Here is a 20,971-nt window from a genome sequence, read left to right on the forward strand (position 1 = left end):
GTGGGTGTTTTGAAGTGGGGTTGTATGAGGTATTTATCCATAGTAGGTGTATTATAGTAGGTGTACCGACACCGGAGCAAAGCAATACACTGCTGTGGATGGGGACGGCAGAAAAAAACTGATTTTAGCCACCTAAAAGAAAGGCTCACCTAAAAAAAATCAATATCCGTTTAAGTGTACGCTTTATTTAGAATATTTTCCCCACTTGCCATCAGACGGCCCTTTCCTTCTCTTTTCCAACAGGGAACTGAACTGAAAGTGAAATTTGTGCTCTCTCCAAAGCCAGCAGGCTCAGATGACAAAAACATTATCGATGCGTTCACTTTCAGTTCAGTTCGCCATCGGAAAATATTCTAAATATAGTGCACGCTTAAACGGATAACCATTTTTTTAGTTTAGCCTTTCTTTTAGGTGGCTAAAATATGTTTTTTTGCCGTGCCTGTCCACAGTAGTACATTGCTGTGCTTTGGTGTCGTTACTCCTGTCTGTTGCTCAAAGCTGGGGGCACACCGACTGTCATCTACTGTAGGTAATACACCTACTATGGATAAGTAAAAGCAAAATCTTGAATGCATGACTTTTACTTGGAGCAGAGTATTCTACACTGTGGTATTCCTACTTTTACTCAAGTAAATGATCTGAGTACTACTTTCACCATTGCTTATGAATTGTGGGCCAACTCTACTAGATGTGGCACAGTTTACCTGCAGCTCCACCGCCTCCACAGCATCCCTGAGTACACTGGGTCTTTAGATAGTTGACTTCTTCCTCCAGCCCGTTGACTCTGTACATGAGTGACTTGAAGCTGTCAGACTCCGCACAGTCACACTTTGGTGTCTGCAGCCTGATGTTGTGTCTGAAGATGATGTCGTTCTCTCCATTCGTAGTGGTCTCTGTCTGCAGACCTACAGAATAGTGCATTAATTTAATTTCTAGATGCACTGCCATGGGATCACAATGCTGACACACAATGATACAGTATTTATATAATATTCATTCTCAGGTGATAAATCTAAATAGCATTACATTCTACTGAGTTGTAGTTGACTAATACCAAACTACATTCATTTAACATAATAATCTTCACATTTAAATACATGAAATTCAATTGTATATGTTAAAAATGAAAGAAAATCTCATTCTTATCATCTTTCTTACAAAAACAGTCTTGTTTCTCTGGTTGTTTACAGACTTTCATCCAATGCTGAGCATTCTGTATACTCATACTGTACACCACTGATCTCAGTTCTCTCTCGCTCTAATTCTTATTTATGTGTATGACCTGTTTCGTCCTGGGTTGGCAGACTCTCAAGTTTACAACTGGAGCTCCCCGGGATGTCAATTTTATAGACGTGGCTGAAGGTGAGTCCCTGCTGTGGGGCCGAGGGGTCCGGGGGGTTGGTGGCGGAGCTGGAGGGCAACACAGTGCAGAGTAGGACCAGTAGGCACAGGGCCCTCCACAGGAGTCTCGTGGTCATGGCTAGGACAAGATAAGAACAGATAACAGTTAATTTTTCTGATCCTTGACAATATTTTAGGGCAAGGGGCGGTTTCTGAGCCATTGGAAAGGATGTTTTTTTTAAGTGTAACCATAGAATGCAACAAATCACCCGATTCGACTGTTATCAGGCTGTTATCAGGCCATTAAGGTGGTTCGACTGTTATCAGGCCATTACGGTGGCTCGACTGTTATCAGGCTGTTATCAGGCTGTTATCAGTCGTTATCAGTCGCTATAAGCAACCTAGATGTGGTTCAACAGGGGCCTACTGCGGCTATTACATTGTAAAAGTGAAAGTGAAACTTAAAAGCAACATGTTATAACATGTTGTAAAACTGAATGAAATGTCACTTTTTGAACACAAACAAAAAGGATTCTTTAGGTTAAGGCAACAAAACTACAACTTTTTTTAGGTTTAGCCCAAAAAATCACCTTAAGTTTAGGGAAAATCAGAAAAACATTGTGTTTTGGGTTAAAATAACTGCGAACTTAAAGACAACTACACATTGCTGGATTCACATGCGACCCTGTGTTTTGTGTCCCATCCATCATCCACGACCTCCATTCCTTATGGAGTTTCATGCTGACTATAGTACAGCGTCTGACTTCTGTTTCTGCTCCTGTCATATTAACTACGGTCGCTAGAGGTCACTGTCATGTGTTTTTTTATACCTTCTTTCTGTGATCTACCATGTGAATAGATGATAAAACCTACTAGTGGGTGTAGCTGGCCCCTTTTGACCCACATCTGTGGGGCTTATAGTGACTGATAACACCTATTTAATGGCCTGACAACAGTCTTATCAGCTGAATAAATTGTGTCTAAAAACACCATTTAGGGAACTTCTTTGTAATATTTGTTTTGTTTTAACTGGACAGCATCTGTGATTATGCAAAGCACCGACTCAAAAGCAATCCTTTAAAACTGTGATAACTCAAAGAAAGTAGAGATTGGCCCCTTCCAAACTAAAAACTATTCATAAATTCATTGTTTCCCATGAAATAGTAAAAAGGAAAGAAGGGTTTGAACAGCAGTTATTGTTCCAGGATAGAAAACAAAAACACAAAAATAGTTACTTTTATAACAAAATTGTGGTAGAAGGTAAGATATACTTGGCAAAAAAAATGCTCGCCTCATAAGCACATCTCCCAAAAGGTAGGATAGAAGTTGTTTTTACCTTAGACAATAGAAACAGCAATGGGAACAAACTCCTCACTACAATTCACTTCCAAGATTCTCACAGAGTGGCATGAGACTATTCCTCATGTGGAGATGAAATACATATTCCTTCCATCTGTTTTTTTAGTGCAAGTTTATACATTTAGTAGAGATTAGATCTTTGGCATGAACGATTATATGTAACTGACTACCGAAACTGTAGATGTTTGTCGTCACGGCTGACTGGACCTGAGTCTCCGGGTTGAAAGAGGGTCACGTTTGAACTTTCTAGTCAGTGTTTTATAGAGAGCTGAGGACAGAAATACTGTCTGAACTATGCATAAGTTACATTAGGGGCACGCTGCTGTATATGTAATCTCTGGAAACCTGTACCATTGTGTTACTGTGGTGTGTCTGTGTGTGTGTGTTGTGCTCTCATTCCACAGTATGGCAGCAGAAAGTGAGCACTCATCACTTTGCCAGAGATCGTTTTGCTCTAGTCTAAACCATAAATTGCGCTCAGTCAGGCGTTTCAGAGCTTCACAAACTTCTCCTCTGTGATGATGTCATTGTGTCTAATGACAGTGATGTCATGTGAACTTGAAACCACGCAGCAGTAAGCGGCTTCCCCAGGAAGCCAAATTACATGCTTTCAAAATAGTAGGCCTGTTTTTGGACTTTGGTCTGAATTTAACATTCGGGTGTAAAAGTTTGAATTGCGGCAGGAGAACCCACTGATCTAACCGTTCTGAGTTTGTGTGTGGTCTATGGAAACACAAACCCTCTAATAGGGTGACTGAAAAGAAAGCTCAGTAATAAAATGTTGTGGGTCCTGCTGTGATCCTTAACAGCTGGAAAACTGCGTCGCAATATACAGTAGCATACATGCTTAAATAAATATGTTGGATCTGTTTGAAATGATACAGGATTATTAAATGGAATATGCATACACTGCAAAACCCCAAAGTTGATACAATACTGCACACAGTGTAGTCTATATAACCAAAGACAGAAACAGGAAAGCGAGACAGGAAAGTGTTATCCATAGACTGTATATAAGAAGTGGATGTAGTCACTGTGATGTCACCCATTGGTTTGTGGCCATCTTGGTCTTTTGCCATCAGAAGTGACACAAGAGGGTAGATGTAAGTACAACCTAATGCTGAATAAGACATTTTTAGGTTACCAAAATTTAATAATTAACTTTCATGTACTGCAAACACACTGTGAAAGGGTTAAAATTGTAAGACGAAAACACGGACAACTCCCAGACCGGACAACGCCATGGTAGCGACCTGTCAATCACAAGTTAGCCACGCCCTAAAGCATATCCTGCTTTATGGTCTATTTGACTCTAAATGGGACCATCATTTACTAAATGAACATCATGCTGTATTGAAAAAGACTTGAAACTAGAGATTGAGATCATAAACACATGTTTACAATGTTTACTGAGGTAATAAATCAAGTGAGAAGGATGCAAGTTTAAGGCACTTCAGCATTGTTTTCACTTTTCAGACCCGGAGGATGCCCACTGGTGATGAATTGTGATGAATGACAGAATCATTTCTTCATTCTTTCTCATTTTGAGCAAAACATGTTACAGTGGGAACTACAAAAGCTGAATAAAATATTTGTGTTTTTGTAATTTAGTCAAATTATTCTGATGTTTGCTAACTAGGTGCGACTTTGAAGAGGAGAAATCGACTAGTTGAATACCAAAACATTTGCTCGTTGAGCACCAAAGACTAAAACAGATGGAAAAGTAGAAAATGTTCAGAGAGAAAAACAGATCCTAAAAATCCCACTGGACACTGAGTATTCGCCAGAACATTAAAATGTCAACAAGTTGATCCAAAACCTGCCAATTCTTCTTACCATTATCAGATTAACAGAGATTCAGAGTAAGTGAGAAAACCTGATCTTTTGAGTATGTAAAGGTTTTTTTTTCAATAGCTAAGGTGGAAAGGGAAAACTTACTCAACTGGACGCAATTTGTTTTCAGTTAAATAAACTTTGGCTTATGAGTCCTCCCTCTGATGATTTACACAGGACGTAACCCAGTCCTTTAAATAGACATGTAATTACCATGACCTGTTTCTAACTGGTCCAAACTCAATACAGATGACCTTGTTTGGTTATTTTAGCTGTCTATGTGATTGCTGCTGGTCAAAAGCTTGAGGTTGGAGACTGGTGGCTGTGCAACAAATCCAAGTTATTACATCACTTTGAAATTGCCTTTTTGACCCTATGTGGTGGCCAAAACTTTTGTGGCTGTTTTATCAATGGCCAAGACTTTGGAGGGCAAACTAGAGATGAGGTAAAAGAGACATGAAGAGAAGGAGATGGAGACAGACAAACGGAAAGTAAGGGAAATAGAGATGAAGAGACTGTAGAGCGAATGATGGAGAGAGTGTGTTTGAGTCGGTGACAGTCTAGCAGTTAGCCACATTATAGGCAGTCTACTATAGCCATGTGGAATGGCACTGAGCACTGGCGCACTGAGATGCTTAACAAGCATGTTTATAGCTCCCTGTCAAGGGTTTTTATTTGATTCTTGCCATTTTCAGGCCCTTTTCTTATTTCTCTTGGAGGAGATGGCACTGTGACCTTCCAAGCATAGCAGAGGGCCGCTACTGAGTGCTAAGAATGTCCCGGCGAGGGAAAGAGAGACAGATGGAGGGATTAATGGAGAGAGGAAATGGGGAATAGGGAGGGAAGTGGGGCAGTCACATTTCAGAGTTACTGCCAGAGAGATGGATGGATGGATGGGGCTCTGTCTACATGTCCAGATATTTCTGAAAACTGATCTTTTCCTCTCTCCCTTTAAAAAAAGATTTTGTCCACACGACCTTCGTTTTACAAAATGTCTCCGTCCTAGAATGCAAAAACAACTCCAAAGGCTTGCCGGAGCAGTAGGTGGCGATAAAGGCTACGTGAACAATACATCAAATACCACAGAAGAAGATTCTAAGCATGCTCAGTGAGCATATTTTCCTTTGGCGACAATGAAGTAGTGCAGCAATACTGAGTTAAGATGTAAAGTAGTCATTAGACCTAGCAATGCTAACAAACCGGTTGTCCGCCATTGTTGTTATTGCTTTTGGTGCATGCTCATTACACAAAGCAACAATGGGCATGCATGAATTGAGTTTTGAAAGATTTGCACCTAAGAAGGCGTTTTCAAAAATCTACGTTTTAGGGACTTAAAATGCTGTTTGATTGTGGATGAGAGGCCAAACCGTAGAGGAAAATATCTGTTTTCAAAAATATCTCCAAGTATATGTGTGGACAGGGCCCGAGTAGAAGAATGGTTGGATGGATGGACAGAGAAATAGATAGAGAAATAGGATAGTTTGATTGATAGATGGATGGATAGATGATGGATGGAGAAATAGGATAGTTTGATGGATAGATGGATGGATGGATGGATGGAGATATAGGATAGTTTGATTGATTGATGGATGGATGGATTAAAGGAAGGGTGGATGGATGGATGGATGGATGGAATGAGGTATATCCTCTAGTATGGTATGCATGTTTAGGCTACTTGGAGATATATTATATGATGAAGGGAGCAGGTGGTTGGACAAAGATTAGGTACCACTGAATGAAATACTGAATGTATGCAGCTGTCACAGCTGACACATTGTAAAAACAGAAGGCATTTACTGGATATTCTCCAATGGACCAGTAACATAAAAATGTTGAACTCAGTGTCCAGCACATTCGTGCTCCAACTGTCATTCGTCAATCCAAGTCAACATACATGAGACTAAAGCAAGAAAACAGAGTGGCTTCAGTCCAGTGGACGCTCTCACTCAGCACATCGGCCATCCAGATAGCATTTCAACCTGGCTTCCAAACCCTCTCAAGTACAATTCAACATGTCCTTAAACACAGTTAAAAATTCCTTCCTGACAATAACTTCTCCATGTCAAAACCGAGCTATGTCAATGGGCCTGTAAAATGTTTGTGGACTACCTATAATGTGTGTTCACTGTTTTATACGGGAGAAAGGAGTGCCCATGTGTGTACAGTATGTGTGTGAAACTTGTCATTTATAGCTTACAGAGACGAGAGGGGATTGCCTCCACATGTAACAAAAGCAATTTAATCACCTACAGACAATGCTGTCTGGATCCACAGACACCTTTCATTGAAGGCTTCTTGACAAGCTGTATGTGTTTCGAAAACTCTCTGTATTCTCTCAGAGATTTGGAAACAGTGAATGCACTTAAGATAAAGAGGGAATGGGAGTGGGAGACCACAAGTGATACAAAGACAAACAGCTGTGGAAACAATACTTGTATTAGTAATACAGATACACACAAAGAGATTGGCAGAAGAAGAAGACTTGGTCAGTCTGTGCACATGCCCTATCCTCTCCAGAGAGCCATTAAGTCTCAGACAAAAGGCTGACTGTTTCGCCAGGATTCAACTCAAGACAAATCTCATTGGACCAAACCGACAAGGATGAGAAGAAGGGGAGGTTTATGTGCGGTTGCAAACTCATGGACGTTCCTTTCCCTTCCTCTTTTCCTGCCTTCGCAGCAGCTTGCAGACAGAACGGGGGGAAACAAAAATGAATAAAACGAAGCTGAAAGCAATTATCGTCTGAGAGCAGAGCTCATATCGTCACGATTCTGTCTGCCTCCCGCTGCCTCACAGACCACAAGTAGCCCTCGATAAGGCCCTCGCTTCATCAGAGCCATAGAGGCTCCATCCCCCTTAGTGGGGCTGTCAGATGAAAACCTAACCAACTGAAAAGAAAAATAACACAACCCGAGCATTAATAAAACCAAAGCCTAAATTCTAGACAGAGATAGGTTTTTGAAATAATAAAAAGTGTTTTGAGTAGCTTTCATGTGCCCAGGAGACATTTTCAATCAGTGAATGTAAATCGAAAAAAAAAGTGGTGAGGTTTCCGTCACGTTATGCAATCTGAACACTTTTCTCTAAGCCACCCACTCAGGGTCATGTGTGTCTTTCTTTTCTCTATCTCTCTATCATTTTGCATGGCTGAGGGCCCACATCTGTAGCTCATTTTGTGAGGGCTTCTGTGTATTCCCTGAGCCAGCACAGTAGCATTAAAGGTAAATCTACTGGATCGACAGCCCCGTGAGAATATCTATCACCCCGCCACACTGTTATTATAAATATTTATGTTATTATCAGAGAGACAAATTTGTACTGGCAGCTTTGTTGACAGCCAATATAGGATTATCTACAATACAATGTGGAACTGGATATACAAATCGTAAATAATAATGAAATTAAAGGCTGTCACAGCTGCTCCAAAGGGGAAATAAATCTGTTGACTTATGCAATATTGTGGGAATGTTAATGAAAGTTCAAACTAGCTGTAAACTCATACAAATTTCCAAATGTTTTAACTAAAATTATAACTTTTAAAAATACCCAATTTATGTGATTCATTCAATACACTAGGAAAACAATCTCAGTGGTGGAGGAAGTATTGACATCATTTAAGTAAAAGTAGCTATACCACACTATGAAAATATTCCATTACAAGTTAAAATCAAATGTTACTGAAATAAAAGTGCTCATTATGCAGAAACGATCCTGTCAGTGTAATATTATTATATTATTGGAGGATTTATTACTGATGCATTAACAGGTTGTGGTGCTTTAATGTTGTACAGTAGTTAGTCGAGGTTGAGCAAATTTAAACTGTTTCATACGGTTGGATATTAATATATATTATTTAGTATATTTTAAATATTACAGTATATGTTTTGTAAGTAAAATCTTAATTCGTAAAGTAACTAGCAACTAAAGCTGTTAAATAAATACGGAATAAAAAGTACAATATTTGCCTCTGAAAGGTAGCGGAATAAAAGTATTAAGTAGCATAAAATAAAAATGCTCAAGTAAAAGCACCACAAATATATACTATACTTAAAGGTCTTATTGATAACATTTTAATGTAGACGAATATTTTCTAAAAAACAACACATCCACAGAGCCTTTAGAAAGGTACCAAATAAAAGTATGGCTTTTCCTGAAAAAAAATGATTATGATTGTGAATTAATCATTTTAAAAATTTTGGCGGGTCCAAAATTAATGTTTTGTTTATCTCTGTGGAAGATATTTGGTGTTTGGTTCCCACTTCTAACAAGGCTTGTGAGCCAATAGTATAATGATTTTGGTATAACATGGTATCTCTGGGTCGTCAGTTAGTGTGGAGAAAACGGATAAATGGCTGAGATTGACGGTAAGCGCCTGGCAACAACTTGTTGTGAAGTAAATGCAATGTAACAGGGAGGGAGAATGCGACATCTAGTGGCTGAATGTTATCAATGTTATCAATAGCACCTTTAAATACTGTACTTGAGTGAATGGTACATGGTTACTTTGTACCACTGAACTATATACAGTACAGCGCTTTCAATGTTTTTTGTGAGTGTAGAAAAACATGTCACACTTAACAACTTTACACTGAGCATTCAGTGTGTCAAACCCCATCACACAACAATATTTATCACTGACTGAATACTTCCACAACTTTCTTATAGACAAAATGCTGCCATGCAAACCCAAACTAACATAAGAGGAGGTTCAGTCCCGGGACACTTCATAAATTCCAGGTGTCAAGTTAAACTTTAGACCGCCATGTATCTGACGACAGAGTCGGGGTGAAAGGCTGCAGATGAGGACTGTTTAATCTGTTTTACCTGATCATAGCCTCGTTGATTTAGAAAAAGAGGTGAGGCAGGGATAAAGAGAAAAGGTGAGAGTGAGGGAAAGACGGCTAAGATAATTTAAATGGATGGAGAGAAAGAAAAGCTGAGAAAAAGCTAAGACGAAATTTGTAGTGTGAGACAGTTTGAGAGTACCAAAAGAGAAGAAAACAGGTAATTGGTCCCTTTGGGATGATGTAGACAAACAAGCACTTTCTTAGCACAACAGAATTAACAATAATAAATTAACAACTGTCAGCAAAGTTGTTTTTTTTCCATTTAGTCTACTGCATGTTTAGAAATGTCATTACTTTAAATCTTGCATTGGACTGAACAAAAGCTACCAATAAAACTTCTGAAATGGTAACACACCTTCAGGTTAATTGGACGAGTAATGACCGGTAAACTTATTCCTTCAATAAAAAAAGACATATTGAGGACAGTAAAAGATTAAGTCCCATGCTTAAATCACAGAAAATGACAAAATGAAAAAGTTGCCTTACCCATGAGAGTTTTCTTTAACTTTCTCCTCCTCTGCTCTCTTTCTTTCTCTCTTTTCTCTGAAGGACTGAACGTCACCACGTCTCTCTGCCTCTGCCACCTGTTGACAGACCTCCACACTGCCAGTGACTTTTGCTCTCTCCCTCCCTCTTCAATTGCTAAAATCTCTCCCAAATGCCTATAGGCCAATGGGCAGTTAGTTTGGGAGTGTCTCCTCTCCTCTAGTGATTGAATGAAAAGGGAGACGGAGGGGAGGAGGAGAGAGTTAATGAGCAGCATTTACTACTCGTTTCCCCTGAGTTAATCTTGCTTTGCATCTTCATTGTCATCGCTTGTCACTTTTTAAATAACTTTTTTTAATAATCATTTTCCCCTCCCTCTACGTATTTGGTTACTGTAACAGAGGAGGTTGAAATTAATCTCTTTCGCAGAAGGAGTATTAAACACAGTAACTGGATAATGGTTGGATTCAAAGGGGCAAGATTGAAGCCAAGAAAAACATAGAGTCGGCTTAGGATAGAAGGAACCACTGACTGAGAAGTGATGTTTGACAAAATATATTTTCTAAAAGTCTACACAAGAAAACACGTAAAATAAAGGGCAAATTTAGATTCAAATGACCAGGCTGTAGCAGTAGTATACAGACCCTGTTAAAGATGGAGACAAAAAGAGCATTTTTTCCTGGAATAATACCTTCTGGGATGTGGGTTTTTAAAAATGTCCTTTGGAGCATTTATTGTTCGTCAGCTGATTGACAGTGAGACACCAAAAACTCTTGATTTGACGTCAACGTACAATTCTCTCCGAGATGTTCGTCAGGTTATATCTGTGAGAACAGGCCACCGCTAAGACTGCTGTGAGGACACATGGCAGGCTAAATCCCCCGATCAAAAATCACCTCAGACTTTATTATGGTCACTTTAAAACCCGAAAAAAATATTCTGTTTCAGTTGGGTTTTCTGTTAAGCATGTACATACACTAAAATTATCATGCAGGCAGCTGAGTGCATGCATAGAAGCAGAACACACACATCCGCATCGACCACCATGACCATCACCACAGACCCCAGGTGTCAAGGTTGGCAATACTTTACGCTGACAGCGGCATGTTTGTCTCTAAATATATAAGTACGGTCTCAAATTTCTGTGGGAACACAGAGGACGGTGAGATTGTTCAAGTGAAACTGGAGCTGAAGCTGAGGGGCCAGGTGTGGCTGTTTGTACAGAACAAATGCTGCCTTAACTTTTAATTGTACTCTTTGACACGTTTGACAACTATAGGTTTTTGGTCTATCGGTCTTTTTACCCAATATCTGATAAGACGCTTAGCACCATACAAAGCTTCGGTATTTGACGCCCTGGGAAAGAGAACAAGCTGCAGCACCACAGCACTCAGCACACAGGAAGGCATTAGCAATGCATGAAAACCGAGACTGAGATGTAGTAGTGAGCCTGTGAAGCAGTAAATTATCACAAATAAACAATTACAGGCCATAAATATAAATTAATGCAAATATGTTTATTTAAAGGAACGCTTTTGTTGGAAAATATTCTTGTTTGTCTGTCTTGAAAGTAATATTTTCTAATGGCAGTTCCCAGTGATAATTATTTAAACCTGCACTGATCCATTTCTTGGCCACCTGTGGTTAAGGCAACAAGCTGTAATCCCAATATTGACACATGTTGATATGGCTTACGTGTTGGCAAATTGTTGCTTATTTAACACCCGGAAAACACAGAGCAACATTATCATTCATTTGAGTTGTGTTTTGTCTAATATTCTTTCCCTTTAGCTCCGTTTTGGTGTCCACTGAATCCTGAGGGAAGTATTTGCCTCTTAGCAGCTAAATGCTGCACTATGTGGAGCAGCTAGTTGCTAACTTTGTCTGTATGCCATTTAGTGCTGGGTAGGTAGTTCAGAGCTTTTTTACTGAAAACATGTTCATCTTGAAATAACGACACGACAGCTCCCCAAAAGTGAAGCCAAAACATCTTAATCGCCCCCTGGTGGCTGGCTGCAGTACACGTCATAAAGCCCGCCCCCTCCATGATAGCCAAACTAAACAGTCAAAGTACACATCAAATAAATGTTTCCCAAAGATGGTTTCTGTCATTTTAGGTTTGTATCATGCTGATGTATGTTCAAGTGTTCATCTCTCTGATAAGTTTGGTTTGATTAGTTATTTGATGCTATAAAAAGGAGATGATGAGTCATGATTGACAGTTGTGATTGACAGCTGCTCTGAGTGAAGTAGTCGCGCAGCCGGAGGCTCAGGAATTGTATGAGAGAGGAAATTAAACTTTAACTTTCCATGACTGTCAAGAGTCAGCTTCCGTATCCGGTATATTTTGGCTTCACTTTTGTACAGTCGGAGGAAGTGGAGACGCGTCATCCATATAAATATATATATACAGTCTATGAATTGAACCAAAATGAGATGTGGGCAGTAAAACCAATCCTAAATCTGAGGGAACTGCACAGTTGGGTGAACATTTTGAGAGCGTTCATCACTACAAATGACACCTTTCACATTACACGTGGCCATTTGGACCATTGTTAATATGAAAATATTTACTAGAGCTGCTTTAAGGTGATGTCATTACATTTTGTGTTTATTGAGGATGCAGTGGTGATGATGGGTATGTCATAGATGATTTATGTGTTTCTTTTAACTAGCATATTTGCTAGTTTTTGGGGAAAAAAACAAAAAGAACAGTGACTATGTTGTTAGCACTGAGAGGCATCATAACTCCTGAGAGATAATATCTGTCACTCTGCTACAGTGTCTGCAGTGCTTTTAGAAGCAAACTGCTCCTCGGACCAAGGACAGAGATGAATGAACCACCGGATGCTCCATAATGACACAGTCATTACAGAGGGTTTACACTTCCTCTGGATGTTCGGAGGTAACCTTGGGACATCGGTGCATGTATTGTGCAGCCTCACATTTGGTCCTGCAGCACAGCTTTCTGCCCATCTTACTAATTTTCATGATCAGAGAGGTTTCAAACTAGGACACTTTCAATTATGCTATGCCGAGAGAATAAAGACTACAAAGATTAATTAAGTTGCCTTGAATTTTCATTTCATCATGTTGAAAGAATCCTTTGAACAAAGCAGTACAAAGCTCTTCAGTCTTTGTCATTAGAAAGAGGAATCTGTAGATGTATATTAATTAACTTTGACAGAGTGGAGGGTAATCTGAAATCAGATTTTTATGAAAGAAAGAGAAGAAAGGTAGTCAAAGGAGACTGATCTGATATCAACTGATTCTCTGTTTCTCATAAGCCTCAAAAAATGTCTCCCCTCACGGTATTGGTTATACTTCAGTTAGACTGAAGAGTCATATGACATTGCATTTTTTTAAAAACTGCTGTCTGAGGTCCATAGACCTTCCACAGAGACTTTAAATGGGAGCCACATTGTACATTAATAACAGTATTTCTCATCAATTCTGTGACATACTACTACTACTACTACTACTACAGAAATGCTACTACATGCAACAGCTGGTAGGCAGCAAGAGTTTGCATGTCCGGTATGTGTGTATGTTGGTATCATGATCGGCATGAGCAGACTGTTAGTTGTTTATCTGACATCAGCTTCAAATGTTTGGACCCAATTACCGACTCTTTGGACATAGGCAAAGTGACTCCAAAGCAGCACAGAGGAATGCAGTAACGCAGACAACACACACTGACCCATCACTCAAAAAGCAAAGTTGTCAACATGTTTGTCACAAATGTCAACGAGCATTAAGTTTCTATTTCAGCTGACAACTCGTCCACAAGTGCTTTTACAAATTTGGGGAACATTTGGCACATCAAAAGATCTTTTTACTTTGGCCCTTTGCGCTTTGCTTGAAAATATCGACCAATCACAAACTTGAAAAACATCCTTCCTTCCATCCCAGTTACAACTGCTGTAGTTTAGTAGTTACTTTGCATGAAGTTGTAAAAATAAGAATGTTGTAGGGGGTCATTTATGCTATATCAATTCACCTCTCCATCCCTTACAACACCTATCTATCCACTCATCTCTCATTCCCGTTGATCATTCCTAACAAAACAAGGGGAATCCTCAGTTTCAGCGAATATAAAGGATACACAGAATGTCAAATCGGCACACTCGTCTGTTGCTATGACCTGCTGGGCGGGGGGGGGGGGTGAATACATTTACCGCACTTCATGGGATGATGAGAAAATATCTCATGCATGTCGCTGTACTTTCACGGAAATGTGACCGTTACTTGTCGGGAAACGTACACCACATTAACAGCAGATGTAACAGAGCTCCCACAGAACACACAGCAGGGTGAATTTTATTATTATGATTCCTTTAATGTGATGCATGTCTGTTTCCTCTCGCTGAACACTTATTAGTGTGACCACGAACCTTCAATTCCCCTTCAGTTTATCCCTGTTCTTTTTTCTGCCAGACCAGAAATTGACAATATTAAAATGCAAACCGTGACAAGCTAAAAGGACAATTAATTTGCTGTATATCTGGTCTACTCCCATTGATTTGGCCTTTACTCACTGTAATAAGCAGGGTGCTGATTTCAACCATCTCCATCTGTCAGTTTGTTTTACTGTCTTTTGCTGCTTTGGAGTCCTCATTAAAGGTACAGTATGTAGGATTTGGCAGCATCTAGTGGTGTGGTTGCAGATTGCAACCAACTGAATACCCCTCCGTTCACTCTTCCTTTTCCAAGACTGCGGTATTGTGAGCCACTGAGTGCAAAAACGTGGTAGCGCTGTTGGTCTCGCTCAGAGGCCATCCTTACAAAAATAACACTACTTTAGGAGCGACAGAAGTCAGATGGCGACTGGCGGTACCACGGTTTTGCACCCTGTGGTTCATGTTACCGCAGTTTCACAAGCATGTCGGAGAACTACGGTGGCCTTCAGGTAATGAAAAAACGTAAAAAGGCTCTCTCTAGAGCCAGTGTTTGGTTTGTCCGTTCTGTGCTACTATAGAAACATGGCAGAGCAGCATGGCGGACTCCATGAAGAGGACCCGAAACCCTATAGATATGAAGGGCTCATTCTAAGCTAACAAAAACTATGATTGTTAGTTTCAGGTGATTATGCACCAATGAAAACTGAGTTCTGAATATTATATTACATTTCTGCTAATAGAGCCCCGAAATGTTACAAGCAAAGTTGTAACTATCATTATGTGAGACAGAGCTGTGATGCTTTTCCCTAAATTTTACGCACCTTGACTTTGCATCAGCAGCATCAGCAGCCTCTCACTCTTAAGGCTGCATTATTTTATTATTACGCATTTGTTGTCACATGCTGGATAGAAAAAAAAAATCGCCAAATAAATCAACACTTAAAACTAAAATAATAAATAAAACTTGTGGTAATAGATACGGGCAGATTTACAACAGTGGAATATTAGCCCAGACACCAGTTCAGCACCTACTTTTCAATTAGGTAAGGATCTGGTCAGTCAGGTTGGTCATGGCATGTGGTTTACATTGAGCCCAGATGCAAGCTTCAAAAACTGAGACAGTAAGGATATCATTATCAGGATAGAAATGTTTTGTTGTAAGGAAGGATATCCCTCACCGTGGTTTTGTATTTATTGGGTGATTAGTGACCTCACCAAATGCACACCAAAACCCATAGCCCGTAAACTGCGGTTAGCTAATCACAGATGTTGTCTCTCGGCATTGCTGCTAGTTTGCTGCATGAAGCATCCTACAAGTTAAGTTTAGTTGAGACATTGTAGTAGGGAAACAGTAGTGCTAATGCTTACAATTTAAGCTGAAGAGCATTGTTAAAATCCTCATAAAACATTCTTTCCTATGAGAATACAAGTGGGGGGCAACATCATTAGTCACAATAAAATTAAAAGCTTCATTTTAACCTCATTACAAAAGGGCAATGCAATTTTCTAATTATTTCCATAGATTCTTGGTTTTGTTGTGTAGAAGTATAACATTTTACGGTGCATTCCTGAGTCTTACTCACACACCTTTCATCAAAGAGTCATCATAATGAGCACTAATAAATCAAACTCAACAAAGTTACGTCAAATCTCAAATTGTGTAGTGTTTTTGATAGAGCTATTGAAATGATGAACATTGCTGACATACCTTGATCTTCCCTCCCGACATGTTCTCTTCAGCAGGTTTTGGGTTTGAGTTTGAATGGTTGCTGAATAGAGGAAGTAATTTACTGTCCACTCCTCTGCGCCTACTGCAGCTCTTCGCTATCATCTTGTTTTTCCTGCCAGTTAAGATAAAAAACAGCCCTCTTGATGCTCATATATTTCTAGTTAGAACAACCATGTGTGAGAACTTGCAAGCATTGTTTACAAAAGGAATTTAAGCAGCCTAATGTCCTGCCATAATCCACATGATACTTGGAATATAACCGGTTATACCAAAGATGTCATAACAGAATTAACTACTGCATTATTTATTACTGTGTGCCTTTCATAACAAATGTGTGTGTGTGTGTGTGTGTGTTGTGTTATCATTTGAACTTTACCTTAAAGAATGGTTGTTTTCAGCAATGTGCTCCAGCATCTGCATCTGTCATACACAAAACACAAAAGTCTCACATTTGCAAATGTATACTTCCTAGAAAATGTATTAAAATTTTCAAATAGACATGATGGGTTAGAAAAAAGTGTTGGCATACCCAATTTTGATATTTCTGGGTCTGGTATCAGTTCTGAAGAATACTTTTTGGGAAAAACTAATTCACTTTTTTGCTTAGATGAGATAATTCATACCACTCTTATGTCTGTATGGTAAATATGAAGCTACAGCCAGCAGCCAGTTAGCCCAGCTTAGCATAAAGACTGGAAACAGTGTGAAACAGCTTGCTTTGCTCTGTCCAAAGTAGAAAAATCCACCTACCAGTATCTCTAAAGCTCACTAATTAACAAGTTATATCTCGTTTGTTTAATTCATACAAAAATTGAGGGATTAAAAATGATTAGTTGTGGTTTTACAAGGAGTTATGTACTGGACTATTTCCTGGCTGGGAGCACAAACTTTGTTGTCACCATGACAACTGCCTCCAGTCTATGCTAAGCTAAGCTAACTGTCTCCTGGCTGTAGCTTCATATTTAAAGGAGCAGTGTGTAGGATATGGCGGTATCTAGCGGTGAGGTTGCAGATTGCAACCAACTAAAACTTCCCTATCTAGAGCCATTTGTAGGTCATTTGGAATAAAGCCAGTGCATGTGAATTGAGTGGTGAAGCAAGAGAGAGAGCGTCGGCGATGACAACAAGTAACGTTATCGACTCCGGCCCAAGCAGGAAAAGTTAACAGTGTTTGGTTTGTCCGTTCTGGGCTACTGTTGAAACATGACGGTGCAACATGGTGGACTCATGTGATGAGGACCCGCTCCCTATGTAGATATGAAGGGCTCATTCTAAAGTAACAAAAACACAGTTCTTATTTTCAGGTGATTATACACTAAACAGAGCATACGTATTAATATTATATTACATTTCTGACAATAGAGCCCCCTAAATGCTACAGACTGGTCCTTTAACATGGAGATAGGAGAGTGGTATTGATATTGACCTTCTCATCGAACTCTCGGGAAGAAAACGAATAAGCACATATCCCAAAATGCCAAATTATTCTTTCAAAGTTTAAAACTTGGCAGTCACTGTAGTGTTTTAACACCCACCATGGAAACACTTAGCCTGTATCATTTGGACTCTGTAGTTAGTGTCTGAGGCTACTGACCACACGACCATCTGTAATACTGCACGTCTCAAACAACCACTTTCAGTAACTTAAACCTGAACCTTTGGATCTTTGGATTCATTGGATCCTTTCAAGTACTATACAAAAAGCACATTAACTCTACTCTTTGAACCATAGGTTATATTTTCACCCACATGCTAAAGGGGAAATGAAACATCACTGATTGCGTGTTTCCTCGTGGATCTGGAAACTGTTGATTGAGAGGGCTGATTTGACCTGAAGGGGAGCTACACTATGAAGGGCTTTGTTCAAAATGGGAACTGACAGATGGATCCAAATAGCGCCCGCAGATATCTAACACATGAAATATGTTGAAAGACTGACTAAATGTCTGGCTTGTCTGGGGGTTATTAGGCTAGATTAACACAACTCAAAGCTAATTTTCCGTCATTGTGGTAAAAAGTTGATTTTTCCATTCCCGTCTAAACATTTAAAAACAGGGACATGTTTTCTCATTGTTTACGTGGAAATGACAAGATCAGATCAGAGGAAGCTGGGCCAAAGCTGGCATCAATGTCACATTCTGCATGTTTACACTCGAGAAATGTCTCGGAGGCTGTTTTTATTTTGTACCGGTGTAAACTGAACGTGTGTGACTTTGGTGGAAAGCAGATCAGATTAGAGGGCCCAGTGTAGATAAAGCCTAAGTCATTTAAGGGAAAACAAACTAATGCCATATGGAGGTTTGGTGAATGTGTTCCTTGTTGTGTGTGTTCAGCTTTCTTTGATGCCTACCACATTGTGCACAGACAAACAAACTTGTGGGCACACATACGTTAGCACTCACAAACCCACATTATATACGTTCATAAACTATAAGATGTTGCCCTCTCTCCAGTTATCTTTAATGCACACCGCAGTTCAAATTCATGTTTGTTCGTCAACCACACAGTATAGAAAAGGCAACACGTGTGCAGTAATTGTTCGTCTACGTCGTGATTATCTGCTAATGTTGTTCAACTACTGTGAGCGGTCAGCACATCCGGCTTTCAGATTCTCAAAGATTATTTTGGATGTGACTTCCATGTTGTTAGACAGCATACTGTATGGTAAAGACCAACAAAAATGATCTGACGATGATATGATACAACGGCTGTGGCCCGTGATGTCATAAGCACAGTACACATCTGCTTCAGATCACAACTTTAAAAGGGCGGGTACATTATTAATTAGTTTATTAATTCATTTTAGTATTTTTATATCATTCTGTAGCCTCCTAGTGGTGTTCCTTATGTATTCAAATCCGAACATTAAAATTTTGGTCAAAGTATGTATGTTTTAGCGTCAAAATGCTATTTTCCCTAACCCTCCTTTAAACCTTTTCCCACGTGACTGGATGTAGGTTTCTGCATGATAATGCTGCTACATGTACAGTATACTGTATATACATTCTCAAAGTCAGTGAATTATAGTTACATAAAATAACTTAGATGGCGGTCGACACGCTCTGGAGTACCGGCAAGGAAGCTAAGCAATACTGCCGAAAGTCACACAATAACACAAACAAACTAACTGCTGATCAATGCAGCGGTAGATCAGCAACTCCCATGTTCTGTGATGTAAAATTATTGTTTTTGTAAATGGAGATCTGTTTGCCACAAAGTGTGAATAATCAATTTGTTGTCTAAATTTTCACAAAAGAATGAACTATAATAAATGAAGGCACTTAATTAGGCATTTACATACACTACAATTCACAAAATGGGATGAACCTGCCATCAGAATGATTATTAATGAGTCCCTATTCATGTGCATGGAGTCAGCGCAAGCACATTAGCAAATGAGTTAATTGGAACAGACAAGACAAGTCAAGCAGCAGTCTGACAGATGAGCTGGTGTCAACAGCTGTTGCAGAGCTTCCTGCATGGATTGATGTGGATACCAGTCCTCAAGGTCAGGTCATCCTGTCATGAGACGCCGCGTGGAGACCTGACCCCGCGGTCCACCGACTGACATAACTCTGCACCGCTCAGGCTTTTTGATCTCAGGGAGGACTCACCGGTGGTTTATTTTTGCATCAGGGAAGAGAAACAAGGTGAGGATTTAAAAAGACACAAGCTCGAGCAGGTAAAGCTGAGTCACTTCCTGCTGACATTTGTGGCTGATGTTCATTTTACAGCGTTAATGTAACAAATAGATAATGTGGAGTCAATCTGAGGACCGCTTCCATAAAAGTATCATGGACTTTAGATTTGCACAAGAATGAAAATCCCCCAAAAATCCCCTCTGTGTGAGATATCTGATTTCAGTTGACAGTAAAAACAAAGTTGAGATAGCCTTTGACTGATAGGCCAAGACCTTTAGGGTCTACACTGGAAACTCGAGGTACCCAGTTACAGACAGAGTGACGGTGACAAATAACACACTATTCATGTCATCTTGTTCTTTCATAGGGAGTTCTAAATAACTCATTTCCTTCCTGTATTAATACTATTCGAACACAAACGTGGAAAAAGTGAGGTCATACGTATGAATCAACACTTCCTCAACTCACAAAAAGGACATTTTTTCAGCTTTGTAAAACGGCACCAGAAGTTACCCTTCACCTGATTCTCTTGGGTCAAGAAAGATTTGTTTTCAAAGTTTGCGGCCTACACTTCCTAAAGCATTGGTGGTCCTGTAACTAAGTGTAATCACAGATGTGTCTGTAGCCCCTCCTCTCTCTGTTTCTCTCTCTTTTTTTCTACGCTCCAAAGTAACTGGACTCATTTTAATTCCGATATCATCATATTAAAGTACATCTTTATATCCTCTGAAGTGGGTAAAAACATAAATTAGCTTATGTTTTTCTTTATGAGGTGACATTTCATTCCAACAAGTAGCGGAGCAGCTCTTGAATCTAAGAGGAAGAGTTGTTGCTTTTATAAAATCCTCTGCTCGGCAGAGCATAAGTGAATGCAGAATATCTGCAGATGGGACTCATCATTTTTACTTGACCCAAAAGTCTCAGCTACAAGTCTTACAATATTGTGATTGATAATATTAAGTTGGTAATATATCTGCCAGGACAAGAAAATGATAAAACAGATGCTACGAGACAATCACGCACACAACTGATGCTCACTATCCCGCTTTAAGAGTTTAATGTGTTTGATGGGCACAATTTCCTAAATGTTAAAAATGAAGAGACTTTGTATTTGTGCATTTCTGGAAACATCATAAATTATAAACGAAAGCTTTAAAAGTTAGACAGATTTATCAAGTGGTTTTATTATTGCAGTCTGGGAAAGGAGGGAATCTGTTTTTTCTAAGTTACACTTAAGTTTGCGCCCAGTATATGAATGCAAGTGTTCCTATAGCCATACAACCCACAAACGTTGCTGTTATAAAAACCTTATAACCTCAATAGAAACTTTAAATT

General features: G+C 39.5%; 1 protein-coding gene across 3 annotated transcripts in view; it reads right to left on the reverse strand.

Moving 5' to 3' along the window:
- tnn (tenascin N) overlaps nt 1-16,399 on the reverse strand; it is a 48,819-nt gene extending 32,420 nt beyond the window's left edge. Inside the window, exons 1-4 of one of the 3 annotated variants that reach the window (XM_037788692.1) lie at nt 16,372-16,399; nt 15,975-16,107; nt 1,283-1,480; nt 705-905 (exon numbers count right to left, since the gene is read on the reverse strand). In XM_037788692.1, coding sequence (XP_037644620.1) covers nt 705-905; nt 1,283-1,478 — 397 coding nt within the window. In that variant the 5' untranslated portion in view covers nt 1,479-1,480; nt 15,975-16,107; nt 16,372-16,399. Of the gene's footprint in view, nt 1-704; nt 906-1,282; nt 1,481-9,866; nt 10,043-15,974; nt 16,108-16,371 lie in introns of those variants that run through there. The other 2 variants (XM_037788691.1, XM_037788693.1) reach the window with 2 other exon arrangements.
- Between the last annotated feature and the right edge of the window lie 4,572 nt (nt 16,400-20,971).

Source organism: Sebastes umbrosus, chromosome 12 (assembly GCF_015220745.1).
Source record: "Sebastes umbrosus isolate fSebUmb1 chromosome 12, fSebUmb1.pri, whole genome shotgun sequence".
Taxonomy (NCBI): domain Eukaryota; kingdom Metazoa; phylum Chordata; class Actinopteri; order Perciformes; family Sebastidae; genus Sebastes; species Sebastes umbrosus.